Source organism: Eleutherodactylus coqui, chromosome 4, assembly GCF_035609145.1.
Source record: "Eleutherodactylus coqui strain aEleCoq1 chromosome 4, aEleCoq1.hap1, whole genome shotgun sequence".
Classification (NCBI taxonomy): Eukaryota; Metazoa; Chordata; class Amphibia; order Anura; family Eleutherodactylidae; genus Eleutherodactylus; species Eleutherodactylus coqui.
This window is the reverse complement of record NC_089840.1, coordinates 211,200,693-211,216,987: the sequence shown is the minus strand read 5'-3', so window position 1 is coordinate 211,216,987 and position 16,295 is coordinate 211,200,693. Positions and strand designations below refer to the sequence as shown.

The 16,295-nt window shown below is 41.8% G+C and overlaps 1 protein-coding gene across 3 annotated transcripts in view; it reads left to right on the top strand.

Annotated features, from left to right (window-relative positions):
• LOC136626007 (solute carrier family 22 member 15-like) overlaps positions 1-16,295 on the top strand; it is a 223,707-nt gene that overhangs the window by 131,438 nt on the left and 75,974 nt on the right. For all 3 annotated transcript variants that reach the window (XM_066600695.1, XM_066600693.1, XM_066600694.1), the window contains exon 9: positions 3,206-3,314. In XM_066600695.1, the coding sequence (XP_066456792.1) occupies positions 3,206-3,314 (109 nt within the window). The remainder of the gene's footprint in view (positions 1-3,205; positions 3,315-16,295) is intronic.

The window sequence follows — 16,295 nt, the reverse complement described above, 5'->3', positions numbered from 1 at the left end:
TTATATATTAAAGAATACTTTTATTCCAAAATCCAATAAAGCAAATTTTCTAATAGTCTGGCATCTCTTTTCAGCATAAAGCAATGGCACGAATTTCTGTGTATTTTATATTGTCTTCATATTTTGGGTAATCTGGAGAACAGTTGTTTGGCAAATGTTAAATCAGTTTATGCCAAATTTCAAGGGATTTCAGTCTATACATCTTAGTGTGTATATACATCCTTGTACTAAAGATTGGAATTGCAAGGAAATATTTAGATAAACAGTGTAGACTTTGCTAATCTTGTAAATGACTATTTTGGGCATAAACTATTATTTGAAGAAATGGTTTTGTGCTATGTAGCAAGCACAAGTGAAATACGGTACGTGGATATGTTTTTCACCTGTATTTGGCAGAAAGTGGAATCGTAAAATATTGTAATTAACAGCAAACAACTGTAATGTATACGAGCACCCAAATAGACTGTCTACTTAGGCATAGTAAAACCCATTTTCAGGAACTATCACTCCTGCGTTAACTAATCCTACTTTATATTATCAAGTTTATCATCCAACCATTGACTGCAGACACTGTAAAACAAAGTATAAAAGACGCTCTACTCACCTGTTCATTCCCACATGATCCAGTACTGGGGCTCCTACAGTCCTTCTGATCTATGTTACTCACTGCTGCCACATGACTGCTGTGGCCACTGACTAGCTGCTGTGGTGGCCACTGACTAGCTGCTGTGGTCATGTGTCGCAGTCCTGAAATCGTGGCTCCCAGCATCTGAGCAGTGATCTATACTGCTTCTTTTATTGTTTTGCTACATTGGCAGCCATTTTTAAAAAAATGTTGACCTCTTTTTAATAAGGGAGTTCACCCTAAGAAAGATATTGTACAATTATTATATATGAACAAAGTTGAAAATCTTTGCGTTCATCAGGGAAACAATAAAATTGGCCTTTTTAAGTACTTGAATATCTGGAGCATCACAATTTCTGGGCTTGATTATGGTTTCAGAATGGACAGAAAGCTTCCAAGACTCATCAGGTTAATGTTCTGCGCAGATAAAAATGTCATTATATGCAACAAATTGGCAAGGCCGTAGATATGTCTTAGAGTTGTGTACTACTTTCTTCACACAGCACTACAGATTCACTCTAACGAGGATACTGTAGAAAGAGATGTACAACTGTGAAGTGGGATGAAAACATCACAGATTCTTGTTTGAGAATGTCTAAATTTTGTTTCACCATATCTGTCTTAGTAAAAATTGAGTTTTTGTTTATTACTTTTCACGAGTACCGGTGGGGGTGCTGCTGGAAGCCATCCAACTTCCAAATCCGTACTTCAACTGTGTTCAAAGTTTTACAGCATCCATGACGGATTCAGATCCTTCAAACTTTACAGAACTTTGTGTGCTGAACGTATTTAGCACCTAGTTAGGACTTTCTCAAGCCCACTCATCTCTCTCTACCCTACTTCCAAATTCGCCTACGCTAATTTATAAATTTGAACTGTGACTTGAATCATCATCTCTCATTGCTTTCTGCTTATTTAAGCCTTGCTGTAAAGGAGGATTCATGAATACAATGCAGTCCCAGGAGGAAGATTTTGATATTTAAAGGGAATGTGTTAGCTGGAGCGCGCTGCCCAAACTGGCGGCATGTTATAGAGCAGGAGGAGCTGAGCAGATTGTTATAGAGTTTTACGGGAAAGATTCAGTAGAACTTGTGTTCTATTCATGTATATCTCTGCTCATTCTGAGCTGAACAGTCCAATGGGTGGAGCTATCAGTGATTGACAGCAATCTGCATATGACCGTACATACTCGGATAGCTGTTAACCATAGTTTAAATGGGTTTGTCAGTAGAAAAAAAAAAAGATTTATACTTACCTATTCCTCCCCGGGCAGCCTTCTTACCGCATCTTCTACTCACTTATCTTCTTCTGGCTTCCCCAGTCCCTTGGGTCACCTCACCACAAGCCGGTCGGATCATCTTCTTGTTTTGGAGCGTCCATTAGCTGCAGTTCACTTCCTGCAGGGCAGTGAAAGCCAGAAGTGACGCAGCGTACACAGACTAGCAGGGGATGCCAACTTCTTGGCAGCCTGCTTTAGCGCGCATGTGCAATATCTCACCGCTAGTGTTTCACATAGTAAATGAAAATACTGCTGAGTACTCTGCATTCCCTGCTAGGCAGTGAACGCTACATCACTAGTGACCGGGTACATTGACATGCAGGAAGCAGAATGCCGGCAATGTACGCTTCATCACAGGAAGAAGTAGATCCAGCCGGCTGAAGGTGACTTGATTCGGGGAAATGGAGGAGCCAGGAGAAGATCGGTGAGTTGAAGATCTGGTAAAGAGACTGTCTGGGGAGGAATAGTCAAGTATATAATTTTTTTTTTTTTAAATGACAGAACCTTTTTAATTTAGTAAAATACAGGTTCTACTGAATCTTTCTCCATAAAACTATACATCAATCTGCTCAGCTCCTCCTGCAGTTTGGACAGCATGTTCCAGCTGACAGATCCCCTTTAAGTAGTCAAAACTGACATTTGCGACTTGTAAATAAGCATGGTATTAAATTTTAAAAAAAATCGTCCAAGTGACATCCTTACTTGGAGCCTCTAGCTAAGTAATCACAGCAATTTTGAGTAGGTAAATATAGCTTTTACCGTTTTTATAGTTAATTTTCTAATATTACGTTTCAAGTAAATATGGGGCTCAATCAAAAATTAGACATAGAATCAGCTTAACTTTGAAATATGCATGTGTGTGTAATTTTTTCATTTGGTAATTTCATGAATCCTTTTTACATGTCATGGTTATAAAACCTGTTCTGCTATAATGTAGGAAGCATATTGTAAGCGTATTACTCATAATGTGATTAGAGGGAACAGAAAGCCTTGGAAGGGTGGTTTTACATCTGCGTTGGGGGTTTCGGTTTCCTGCTCTGTTCGGGGAGCAGAAAAGGGGAATCCCTGAGCTGAACGACTCTCTTACGATGGAACTGAATGGCGCTGAACCGCCCCCATTAACTATAATGGGATCTTTTTGTTTTCCGCTCAGTTGCCCAACTTTTAGCCGGAAGAAAAAGTGCTTTGTGAAACCACCCCTAAGGAAATCCTTGTGATAACTAGATACGTTAGTGATACATATAGATGGTTTTCTAAAAAGCAGTATGACTAACGCTATTACTGTTCTTTTTTACCCATAGGCTTCTCTTTGAGTCCTGCTGCCCTTGCCTTACTTGGGAAGTTGTCTGTCAGTGCTGCATTCAATGTCGTTTACATTTATACGTCTGAACTTTATCCCACAGTAGTAAGGTAAATTGTGTTTGTAGGACAGTATGTGCAACCTTTTCTCAGAAATGCATGGCGATATTTAGCATCCTTTTCTATTATATGTGCACTTTTGACCATTGCTCATTCTCTAAAGCCTTATGAAAGGGAAAAGTATGTTCCCATTAACCCTTTCCAATCCACTGTCTGATGTCTGAAGACATTGTGATTTAAGGCTGTACAGCTCAGATGTTGGAAGACGTTCGTCAGGGTTCTCTTACTGTATATTGCCAGCCTCTCTGCTGTCGGAGCCTATCCAACGTGTCACCTCATGCAGTACTGGCTTTAGCCAGCATATAGCGCCGTTGTATAATAGCAGAAAAAGAGTAAGCCCCCTAGAAAAACCAGGATAAAAATTGGATTGGAAAGGGTTAAAATGTTACATTTCCATATGATTTTTGTATTGCAACCATACACCAAGTTTTATCAGGTTTTCTTTTTGAATTTTGATTTCCGGGATTAGTGGTGCATTGGATTAGAGGCACTAAAGTACTGCCTGTTGAACTGTAGTATTAAAGTGGAGTATTGTTAAACTGGAGTAATGGTGCGTCTAGACTGAATGATTCGTTCTAAAAATCTTTTGAACAAATGAAAGCGAACAATAACAATCAGTTTAAACGCGGCCAACGACTAAACCAAAAAGAGAATACTGCGCTTCTTGTTTGGTTTCAGCCGGCATTAAAATCATTGGCTGCTCGTTGGCTTCTTGTTGCTTTTAAACACATAGGAATGGGAGAGAAGTTCACAATGCCCAACGATGGTTTGCCTGTTTAAACAGGTTGCATGAGCGTGAACAAGCTAATGACTGGCATCAGCTCGCTTGCTCAGGCCTGTGTGAATCGTGAAGTTCTTGCTCATTGTGAAAGTGTTAATAGGTTATACCACAACTTTAGGTTTAAAAGCGGGTACTCCGTTGTAATATCTAAAGCCAGGTAGTGGCTTAGGAGTGAAATGTAGCCCCTTACACATAGCTCTCCAGTGATTGGCACATGCTAAGATCCACCAGTGATGCCATAGCATTACTGAAGCTTAGGTCACAACTAGATCACTGGCAATTCACATATTTTTCATTTTTAACAACCATGTGGCTCAGCATCATATTCGGGGCCCGTGTCCAGTGTAGGTTGAGGTTTTAATAGATCCTTGCCATTACTTAAAATGAGTGAGTGCCCATTGATTTTACTGGGGGTGCTGTGTAATGCAGAACAGCTAATACAATGTAGTTGCCTCTGCTGATTGCATGAGTCATTAGCTGCAGGATCACCACAATCTGATTTAGTTTGATAAAAAGTTCTCTAAGGCCATATTCACATCCGTAGTATCCGTAATCCTGTAGTATTTGTAATTCCGCATAAAATCCTGGATGAAATGGGGTACCATGCTGCGCTGTTTCATTTGTGAAAATGTCATCTCGAAACCGGATGGACCCCATTATGGGGTCCATCTGGCACTATTTGTGTTACAGCATATGTCAAATCTGGCACCTTTTTGGTATTTTTATTGTTTCGTTCTGGAGATGGAGCCGAATAACAAACATAAAATTGCCTATTACACATAAGGGCCTTAAATAGATGTACTGTATTTTTTGCTCTATAAGACGCACTGGATGATAAGACGCACCCACGTTTTAGAGGTGGAAAATAGGGGAAAAATATTTTGAACTCACCCAGGGACTGTGCAGGAGAAAGTCCCAGGCGACGGAGCAGAAGAAGCAGCAAAGGGCTGAAACACCAGAGCCCTGTGACAGCAGCGCTCGTGTACGGGCCAAGGAAGGAAAGAATCTGATTGGTGGATTCGAGGGAGCAACAACCACTCCCGCTGGTGCTCATTCCCAATCAGTGGTACATAAGGGGTGTCAATGCAGCGGTGAGAAAACTAGTAAACGATCGCGCGCTTGTTCATATGATCGTGGGTTTGTTTGCACAACCGCAGTTAGGTTCACACAATCACGTGTCAAACTCACGATCGCGCCGGCAACCTTGAATTTCAGTACGTTCGCTCTATAGAGCTAAAAATACGGTATCTGTTTAAATGCGGTCAATGAAATATTTTTAGAAATGGTGCCATTTTTGTCTATAGGCTTCACCTGAGATTGTAGCTCATCTCCATTAAGGGAACGGGGCTGAGCTGCAATAACCCGCACCACTAATGGACCCCTTCGTATATTCCTAGTCCACAACAAGTTTGAAAAGCATAAAATGCCTTCTCTCCGTTGATTGTTGCCAAGTATACAGCGACAAAGGCTCCTTGGATACCTACCAGTACGGGCAATGGCTTCCTGGATGAACACTATGTATGTTGCATTCTGTTCAGATACGGGATGTGGAGAGGGCAGAAGTTTTGATGTTCATGACATCTACAAAAGAAAAGAATCAAAGTATTTCCAGTATAGTCCTGGGGCCGAACTCCAGGTAAAACCATACGAATGGTTTATTTATGAAATCCTTTCAAATGCTGCCCTCACCTTTCCCTATTATACGCAGGATTGCATGTGGATTGAAATCCAGAACTTGCTGCCAAAGTTTACTTTAACAATATCCCGTTGCATCGGATTTATACTAAAACATCCTTTTTCTGTATAATGTGTAATAAATAGAACCGATGAAATATTATAATGTTTGCCTAACATGTCTTTCTTGTAAATCTCTTGCTTCTTCCTCCTTAGTGATAGCTCAGGAAGTGACTTATCATGGCATCCTTCCTTCTCTCGTCTGCCTATTGCTGTTTACTATTGAGCTGCCGTCAGTTTAATTCCAGGCTTATTCTTTACTGACTCTAAAGCACAAAATAAAAGAATATTGTAAACGCAAATAAATAATGAAGTATTTCTGCTTTGTGCCGCTCCATCACTTGCATAATGGAGTATTGAGCATAGACACAGTGCCAGTCATGAGCGCTTCGCAACTCTTTTGGATATGGCATAAATTGTTATTGACTCGAATAACAATTAACATTGGAACGGGGCGTTATCTGCAAGGAGAAAACTCGCTAGTGGAGAGTCAGCAATTTTAACATTTCATTGCTCCAACACAACACGATGCTCGGAGAAAACCCTCACGTCTTCGTAATTTATGTTAGAGCAATTAGGAAGTCGTCTAAACGCTAATTTGGAACGATATTTCTCTTAATCAGGCATTCTGCTCATGCTGTCTGATATCATAGATATTTTCATGTAGACAAATCGCCCTTTAGTGTTTGCTTATTCTCTGGTGAAGAATTGGGCATGTTCTTTAATGGCAGGGAGCAGGAGTGATCCACAGGCCTGATTACATCCTTTTTGACCTTTATTGCTCTCAGAGTTTTTACACTTTAATTGGCAATTATTTTCTCTAAAGTTTTTACATAGGGAAAAAAACAGTTGAGTCGGGCAAAGTGTATCAATGCATTAATTACCAGCCTATCAAAATCTGTCCTTACCACTAAGGGCTCATTGACACAAGCGTATGCATTGATTTTTTTTTTTAATGCATGTCTGCATTTTTTACACCGATATTGCATTAGTAATCACACGCACAAGAAAAAAAAGAACCCAATCGATGTCATTTTTTTTCACCCCACCAACTGCAGAAGAGCATAGAAAAAACACATTGAATATACGTACTGCCTTGTTACGCAATCCCATAGACTTTAATGGTCGATTTTGGTCCTCAAATACGGACGAAAATAGAACATGCTACTTTTTTTTTTTTTTTAATGCAAACCACCAGTCTATGAAAAAAATGCGCATCTGAATGCACCAATAAAATGGTGTTGTATGTCGTCCGTACAAAATACGGACATCATACGGACAGATAATACGCCCGTGTGAATGAGCCTGAGGCTGATATCACACAGACAACAAGCTCGTGTGAGTTTTATGCGTTGATACGTACAAAACTCATATGAATATGAACTCTATTCTTTTGAATGGAGTCATACACCTGAGCGATGTCACAGCGATCGATGCTGCAAGGAAAAAAATCACAGCATGTCCTATTTTTTTTTTTTCATGTTCCTCAGAAACCATCGCCCATTGATTTTAATGGGACCTTAAATACATTGCATGGCTTTCGCATGCCGTGCGATGTGCAAGCAAAGTTTTCCATTGAAATCAATGGGAAACCCTTCCGATCCTCTATCACGCGAGGCTTAGAATTTTAATTTTGAAAGCAATGTATCTTCTATTTTTGGCCTTTTTCAGCTATGCGTTGCCCATTGAAATGAGTGAGTACAACTTGCTACCGTGTTTTTGGCAGCGTTAATTGGAGGTTGCGCCTCTGATTTTCGAGGGAGAAGGGGGGGGGGGCACTTGCAATATAAGCCCCACACTGAAAGCTACACTATGTGAAGAAAAAAAAAATCCATGCTCATCTAGCAGGCACCGTTCAGGTCCCTCTCGCTGCTTTCTGAAGCTCCAGGCACTTGTCATCACCGACAGAGCATTTCTGATAGTAACAGGGTTTGAAGACCAATCAGAGCCAGTGCTTGATGAACCAATCACAGCCGTTCAATGAATGGCTGTGATTGGTTCATTGAATGCTGGCTCTGATTGGCTGAGGCCACAGCTCAGCCAATCAGAGCAATCTCTTACCATCAAGAGATGCTCTGTCGGCTATAACAAGTGCCTGGAAGCCTGCAGGGATGCCGAAAAACAGCAGGAGGGACCCGGATGGTGCCTGCTAGGTGAGTATAAGGCCTCCCTCACACACTTCTGGCATTCAGCCTCTTGGCTGCGTTTTTAGCTGTGCTGAAACCACAATAAACGCTGCGTTGAAAAAACACAGCCGTTTTGCAAACTCTTGTGTGAGGGAGGCCTAAAAGTGTAACATTTCTCAATTCCAAAAATCTCCTGTATTTTTCGATGCAGTTTTTTTTTTTTAGCCAAAGTCATTAGTGCATTCAAAAAGAATAGAAAATGTAAAAAGACTTTGGCTCCAAATTTGCGTGGAAAAATGCTGAAAAACACTGTGTGTGAAACCACCCTAAGACTGGGTTCACACTTCGTGCTGCAGATCCACAGGAAAGCAGGACATTTAAAAAAAAAAAAAGGAAAGTACGTCGCATGTGCACGACACAAGCGCATTCCTCCGTGCAAAAGGAAGAAGATCCGTCCGCGACAGAGGAGACCCGCGCAGCATATGGACAGCTGAGTAAAAGGTCATTTTTGGCCTCATGGCTGCGGGCACGGCTGGAATCCGCTGCGGAATTCTGCACTGGGAAACCGTGGGATATGAGGCCTAACATAGAGTTGGGTTTGTATTTTTTTTTTCTTCAAATGCCACTGCAGTTTTTAATGCAATTTTTTTAGCCAAATATCAGAAATGCATTCAGGAGGGAGGAGATCTAAAAAGCCTTCCTTTTGTATTTGCCATCTCAGAGAACTGCATGAAAAGCTAAAACAAAAAAGGTGGCATTTTTCCAAAAATCTCTGTGTGTGAAACCATTCTCAAGCTGGAATTATGTGCAGTTTTTGAACCAAAGCCAGGATTGGATCCCTAAAAAAATGTGAAATATAAAGGACTGACTTCTACTACTTCTTCTTCCCAGTTCATCTACTTCTGTCTTTAGCTGAAAAAAACCCTGTATCAACAATTACATGTGTTTCCACAAACTTTGTATAGCGTTCCCTCAACATGCAATATTAATTGGTTGTGAAACGATGATTGTATGTTGACATCATAACTCTATGGAAAACCGGTAATTGGTCCCAAAGCCTCTAAAATGTCAAACCGTGATACAAAAGGAAGATTAAAGTTAATTAAGCAAACAACTAATACACATTAAGCAAGTCTTTAATACAGTAGTCAGAGGGAGCTGCCTCAGATGGCCGTGCTTTTCAGCCTGCGTAAAAACGCTTGTGTGAATCAAGCCGTAGAGGAGAAACCCCATTACTTTTTTCGTACTGCCTCACCGGGTGTTAAGGAAACAGAAGAGGCAGGAGCCTTAGGCCTTAGTCAGACGAGCGTTTTTTTGCGCGATTTGCGCATGTGTCCGGTGATTTTTTTAAAACCATTGCTTTGCAATGGTATCGGACACATGAGCGCTTTTTATGCGCTCGTCCGATAAATTATAGAGCAGAAATCGCAGATCACACCTATCTGCGATCTGCGATTCCTGTTCTCTTCTCTATATGCGCTCAATGGGACCGGCGGCAGCAGCGCCAACCCCATTGAGAACATATAGAAGACAAATCATTCTTCTCTGCCTCAGCGCTGAGCCAATCAGGGGGCAGGTCTGACTCACACCCCCTTCACACCCACTGCAGGCCGGTCGCGGGGAACTCCGACTGCCGGGAGAAGGTGAGTATGTATATATTTTTTATTTTAACACTTTTCTGGATGAATTGCAGGGAAGGGCTTATATATTTAAGCCCTTCCCGACAATTCATCCCACACTCGCCCGCAGCGCATTGCTTTCAATGGAGCCGCTGTATTGCCGGCTCCATTGAATGCAATGCGCTGGACGGCTCCGGCCCGTTTCTAATGAAACGCAGCTAGGAGCAGATTTTCGGGCGATTTTTCGGGCACTGGTCACGCGATTTGCGGATGCGCATCCGTCATGCGATCCGCAAATCGCACGAAAAAACGCCCGTCTGACTAAGGCCTTAGAGTGACTACCCACTACATTTCTTTTTCACTGCGAAATTCGCAGCGGTTTTTTTTCTGCAGGGGTCTATGGGACTTGTAATGTTAAAATCACGATCGTGCAAAATCGCGATTTCGCGCAAGCCTGATTTTCTTGTGAGGAGAAGAAAGGGTAAACCGTTCAGGGTACCATTTGTTTCATGTCCTTTTTTTGTTTTTTTTTCTATACTCCTTGTCCTGAAATGTTAAAGAAGTTAAAAGAAAGCTAAGAGAGGATACCTCTGACAGATGCCGTCCATCATCCATAGACTCCCATGCTAACCAAAAAAATCATACGTTTAATGTACCTTTTCCTGATGGATGGCTGTGACTGATCCCCCTGATTTGTCGGCCTTCGTTGCCCATAAATAAATAAAAAAGTGCATAGGACTTAGTTTTAAATGTTCAAACTTTTTTTTTACTGTATGATGTAATATTTATTGACTTGGTATCATAACAAATTGTATAACTTACTATACATGGTTCAAGAGAGGGTGGAGAGATCTGAATGCCTAGCGTACATGCTAGGAAAAGCTCCTGGCATACATGCTAAGTGGATCTGTATGATGCCATTTACCCAGTGGGGGCCAAACAAGTGTCCCTTTGGCCTCTGCCAGGCCTGTGTGTGTCAATATACTCCAAAAAAAGGGAATGTAAGTCTGATAATATATACTATTTCATAGAAAAAGTGTACAGTAAAAAAATAACCTTCCCCCCCCCCCCCATCCCTCTTTACAATGAAACCCTATAAGCAAGGTACCCGACAACGTATGCCTGTATACTGGAGTACATCGGAGGTGTATGTTTGGATTTTTTCCTGGTGTATACATCAAATGGAGCGCTATAGCGTGATATGAATAGGCCTTTACTAATATTCTTGTCTTGGCATATTTGATATGCTTTGTGCTAGACAGTAGAACTAACGTCACCTTGGCAGCTAGGGGTGCTGTGGTTTTTAGTTAGAGACTGTATGGCCATATATGAGATCTGCCTGTTCCCTAAATTTCATGTGTACTTGATTCCTTGTGTTACTGTAATCAACCTGTTAAAGAGGTTGACTGGGACTTTGACTATTGATTGATAGGTCATCAATAGTTGATCGGCGAAGGTCAACTGTCCGAGATCCTCTCTGATCACAGGGCCTGCTCTCTTTCGGACCACTGTGGAAGCAGATAGTGCTGCCTACATTGCAGTGGCCCTGTGTGGTGCTACAGGCACAGCTCCTTGAAGTCAATGGAAGCTGGGGCAATATGCATAAAGTTAGTAGTAATGTGGATGTATCACTAGTTAGTTGTATGCAGATATCAACTTGGATATTGCACTTCATAATGGTGACTATCTTTAGTTATTTTCTAATATTTGTTGGCTTGGTAGAAATGACTTTCCAACCCAACTTAATTGGCTAACTACGGTAGCAGAGCTTCTCTCCAACTTCGATCAGTTTGCATCTTGTACTTCTATTATTTGTGCCCATGGAACTCTTGAATGTGCATTAGAATGAAGTCTAGATTATTCAAAGTATGCAGATTATGGTATGGATATTCCATATTTGAACATATTAGTCCTTACGAGACGTTCTTACGTAATTACCTAATTTAGTGTAGGAGTTAGATTTGAAGCCACTGTAAGTCACCCTCTTACAACTTCACCTAATTTATTGATGAAGTTGAATTGCTTTGATGCTGCCTGGTTCCAGAATTAATGAGGGTAAATGGCCTTCTAGCGAAAGGTTTGAAGCTACTGAAGATGAATTTTAATTTATATTGGAACAGCACAAAGGTATAGAGCCAATGAGTTTTAAAGAAAAGTTCTCACTTATGTATATGTATAAGTATTCCTCCCCTCTTACTAAAGACCTAAGTAGATGACCTGCTCAGCAGTCATCTCAGTGTGAAGCCCTTCCCTCCAGCAGCCAATTATCGTTAAATGCCCCACTTGGGATGAGTTACACCTGCTTTTTATCTCTGGCAGATTGTCGCTTCTTTTTGTCTCTGTTCCGTAACCTGTATCTCATCACTATTTCTGCTTGGAACATTCAGTGACTTTCTATAATGTTGATTTTAGATATATCAAAGCCGTTGTCAGAAAAATTGTACTTGTTCTTCACTGTAAGTGGAAAGCGTATAATTAAAGTTGCTCCAATTAAATTGTCCAATATTCCCTGTTTATAATAATTTGGTGTCTGAAATGAAACGGTAGGAAACATCCAGGTTTTCGTACAGCATTGATGATCGAATATTCTACAAATGTCTTCCTCCAATTATGCTATACTGTATGTAATTATGCATGACTTTGCGTTATTAGATTTTTCAATTGCTTTCCATCTCTTTTTCACTGGAAGCAATTCTGAACAGCTTAACAAGTTAATAAACATTAAAATATATACTGTTTGCATCCGTTACCATCAGGTGAGCCGGACTGCTTTGTTTTCCAACATTTTTCTGTAGTTACAATTAGCTTGTTCCAATAGGCATCCGTGAAGTTAAGGTGCCTGCTGAATGAATATACTGAACGGTATGTTTTTACCTGTATGCTATAATATGGGTATTTATATGTACATCAGGCTGTCCGTGTGCTATGTGAGGCAGAGGACGACACTTAAATAGGAAGCTTTCACACGGCTTATACTCTTCTAACAGCCTCTCATCAATCTTATAATAGACTTTCATTAAAATGTTTTTTTTCCTAAGTTTTACAATTGAAAATTAAGTTTAAAGTGCCTGCCACTGTCGGTCTCTCCTACAACAGTTTTGCAGTCGACTGCCTGTGGTTAGGCATTTGTCTTCTCTAGTAATGGGAACGTGGAGACACTGCTAGTTATTAAATGCAACAGTATGGGGGAGGAAGTTCTAACTAGTACAGGACTGGTAGAATGGCTGGCTTACAATGCACCCCTCACACCTGGAAGTGGATTGCAAACAGCAGGGCAGCAGGCAAACAGAAAAATCTACATTGAAAACCTGAGTTCAGAGCTTCAGACAGCAGCCAATGAAGATCTTGGCTGCTTTTGAAACGGTTTTTAAAAACTTAGGTACTCTTTAAGGAAAGGCAATGGGGAGCCTCTGGAGGGTGCCAGATGTTGCAAGAAAGTGTGCCACAAGTTCTGCTTTATTTTGTAAGAGTGAACAAAAAAAGCAATATATGCATTAAAGCAACATTGAGGTTTTGGGACAAAATCCCATATCGGGACGAAAGGGGGATAGTATGTTACCTGCTAGAGTTCTTCTCTGCGGGTGTCTCTCCGATTTCTGTTTTTAGCAGTCCGAGATGGCCAATGCAATTTTCTAACTACCTAATGCACACTTTGCATTTCTCTTTGGTTGGCCAGTACTGATCAAGTGATGAGTGCTATGCAGTTAGAGCAGGTGTAGTACATTGGCAGTCTAGCATTGTACAGCTTAGGTAGTCTGAAGTTTACGCTGGCCATCTTGGGCAGCTGAAAATAAGACCCCAAAGCGGCGGATCAGAGGGGCATTAGCACAGAAGATCAACAGTAGGTAATATAACTGTTGCCTCCAGTCCCAGGACAACATTTTGTCCCTAATCTGGAGGGTAGCTTTAACATGTGACCTACTTGATGGGTGGAACCTAAAGGCCCTCATAAATGAATGAGATTGGGCAATTATCATATGTGTATTGGGGGCCTTGTGACCCTCGTCTGACGGATGATTCTAAGAGAGAGAAGAAATGGGACCATTGAATTTCTACGCCAATCCTTCTCTTCTCCCTGGAGGTAAAGTGCCATCAGAGGTGTCTGGCAGCCATTAAGGGCTCATGCCCACGACTGGATTTGTACCATGGTTCCAATGGCGTAAATCCACGGTTGAGTTCCGCAGTTATTAGATTCTATTGAACCTAATAGCTTTTCTGCAAGCCAATGCCGACATGTGGAATTTTACCGTGGATTTACGTGAGCAGTAAAAAAAAAAACCCACAGCCGTTCTATTTTCTGCAGATTTATGCTGCGGGAGGTCTCCGTTAATATAGTATTAATGGAGACCACAGCAAAAAGCGTGTTTTTACGTGATCATGAGCGGGCGAGTTTTGTTTACCACCACAGTGCTCACCGCGGCGTAAATCTGCAGATGTATTCCGTAACGGCCATGGGCATGAGCCCTTACTCCTCTCTACGCATTGAAAACACATGAACGCTCGGCCAACTTGAGTTTTCATATGTATTTTGGAGTCTGGAGAAATGGCTGCCTTAATGATCATTTGGGTGGTAGCTGTGGAAGGTGTATGCGCACCGTAAGACCTCAGACAATCCATGTCTACAGGATGTTAAGCTGGTACTGACAAAGATGTAGAAGGGTTTTATTGACCCGTACTGAAGCTGCAGTTGGAAAATTGCTCAACACAGACCCACAGCGGTCATCTTAGACTGAGTTTCCATACTGTGGTAGGATTTGAAACCCCACTGACCCATGGTAGCCAACGGCTGTATAATCTTGCCATTTAGATGCCACGAGTGAGCAGGATTTTCGGGTTACAGCAGAGTGGTAATCCAGCCTTACGACAGGATTTGTAATTGCACCACATACCCATCTGATTGTATCTTTTTTGATTATCATGTTGAAATTACAGGCTGTGCTGCCCCGGCTCATTGTGTTATTTCAATGTGCACTCTTTTGAATTTAAAGGAGATGTCCCGAGGCAGCAAGTGGGTCTATACACTTCTGTATGGCCATAATAATGCACTTTGTAATGTACATTGTGCATTAATTATGAGCCATACAGAAGTTATAAAAAGTTTTATACTTACCTGCTCCGTTGCTAGCGTCCTCGTCTCCATGGAGCCGACTAATTTTTGGCCTCCGATGGCCAAATTAGCCGCGCTTGCGCAGTCCGGGTCTTCTGCAGTCTTCTATGGGGCTCCGTGTAGCTCCGTGTAGCTCCGCCCCGTCACGTGCCGATTCCAGCCAATCAGGAGGCTGGAATCGGCAGTGGACCGCACAGAAGAGCTGCGGTCCACGGAGGAAGAGGCCATCTTCAGCGGTGAGTAGAGAAGTCACCGGAGCGCGGGGATTAAGGTAAGCGCTCCGGTGAGCTTTCTTTACCTCCCTGCATCGGGGTTGTCTCGCGCCGAACGGGGGGGGGGGTTGAAAAAAAAAAAAACCCGTTTCGGCGCGGGACAACCCCTTTAATGATAGGAATTATAATAAGGATTCAATAAAACACTCAAGCATAAGTCATAAAAATGACCAAATTATTCTGCATGTTTGGTTTTTTGAATGTTAATAATGATTTTTCTGCTTTTATGATTTAATGATGTAGTGAGATATTGGCAACACCAGTCTTTGAAGAGTGGTAATCGGGTCGGACAGGTCTTGTGACGTAAGACTCTGTCTTATTCATAAAATGCACATGTAAATTAGATAGAAAGGAGAAGTTCCTATTAGACCTCTTCAGATGCAGTGACTCCTCCATCTTCTGACTCGGACATGTTCAGATTACTGCAGTAGGACTCCATGTGCATTTGCCTTATTTCAGTGAATGGACGATTACTGATTATTCTCTGCTAAAGGCCCATGTGCGCCGACAGATGTTCTGCTAATAACATGCACCGATAGCAAGACAATCAGCATTGTTTTGCTCAATTTACATGGAGCAATCAACGGTAGTGTATGTGACCACATGATGGTTAATGCAACCAGTAGGGCACTTGCAGTTTCATTATAGTTTGCAACATATTCTTGTCCACCGTTTTCCTCCTCCTTCTCACTGTGGGTTTTCTACACCACCACCCCCCCCCCCCCACCCCCAAAGCGAGAAGGTAATTGAATAGAACAATGGTCAAATGTGTGGTGCCACTATATTCATTTTCAGTAGGACTATTGGAGATAGCCAAGCACTTGTGCTCAACTATTTCCCCAATTGAAGTGAGCTGACAGTATTAAGAAGAGGGGAACATGGAACCCTCCATTTTTGGGATCGGTGACCGGTCAAAAGGAAGGCTATCTGGGCTTGAGGGAGTGTTCTCGCACTTTTGCTCTACTCTTTGATTGGAGTTGACGTGCACAGTGTCTAATGGGATCTGTTATGCAATTCTGATAATGCCCCTTATCACATAATGGCGATGTCATCACAGGTCCTTTATTCTCCTTGTGCAGTGAATGAGGGATTATGTGCAGACTACATCCCCCACAAACCCCTATGGCCACAGTTGCTATGGATACAGCAGTACTCAGTTTGCCAGTTTGCATTTGGTTGTAAGACATCTGGACAGCTGTGTGGAGACTGTAATAAATGACCCCTCACAAATTTACACATAAATAGCTTGTGCGCTGACAGGACCTGTGATAATGTGGCCGTCACGTGATCAGTCACATGGTCTCTGAGCTGAATGGGGAATTATGAGTGGACT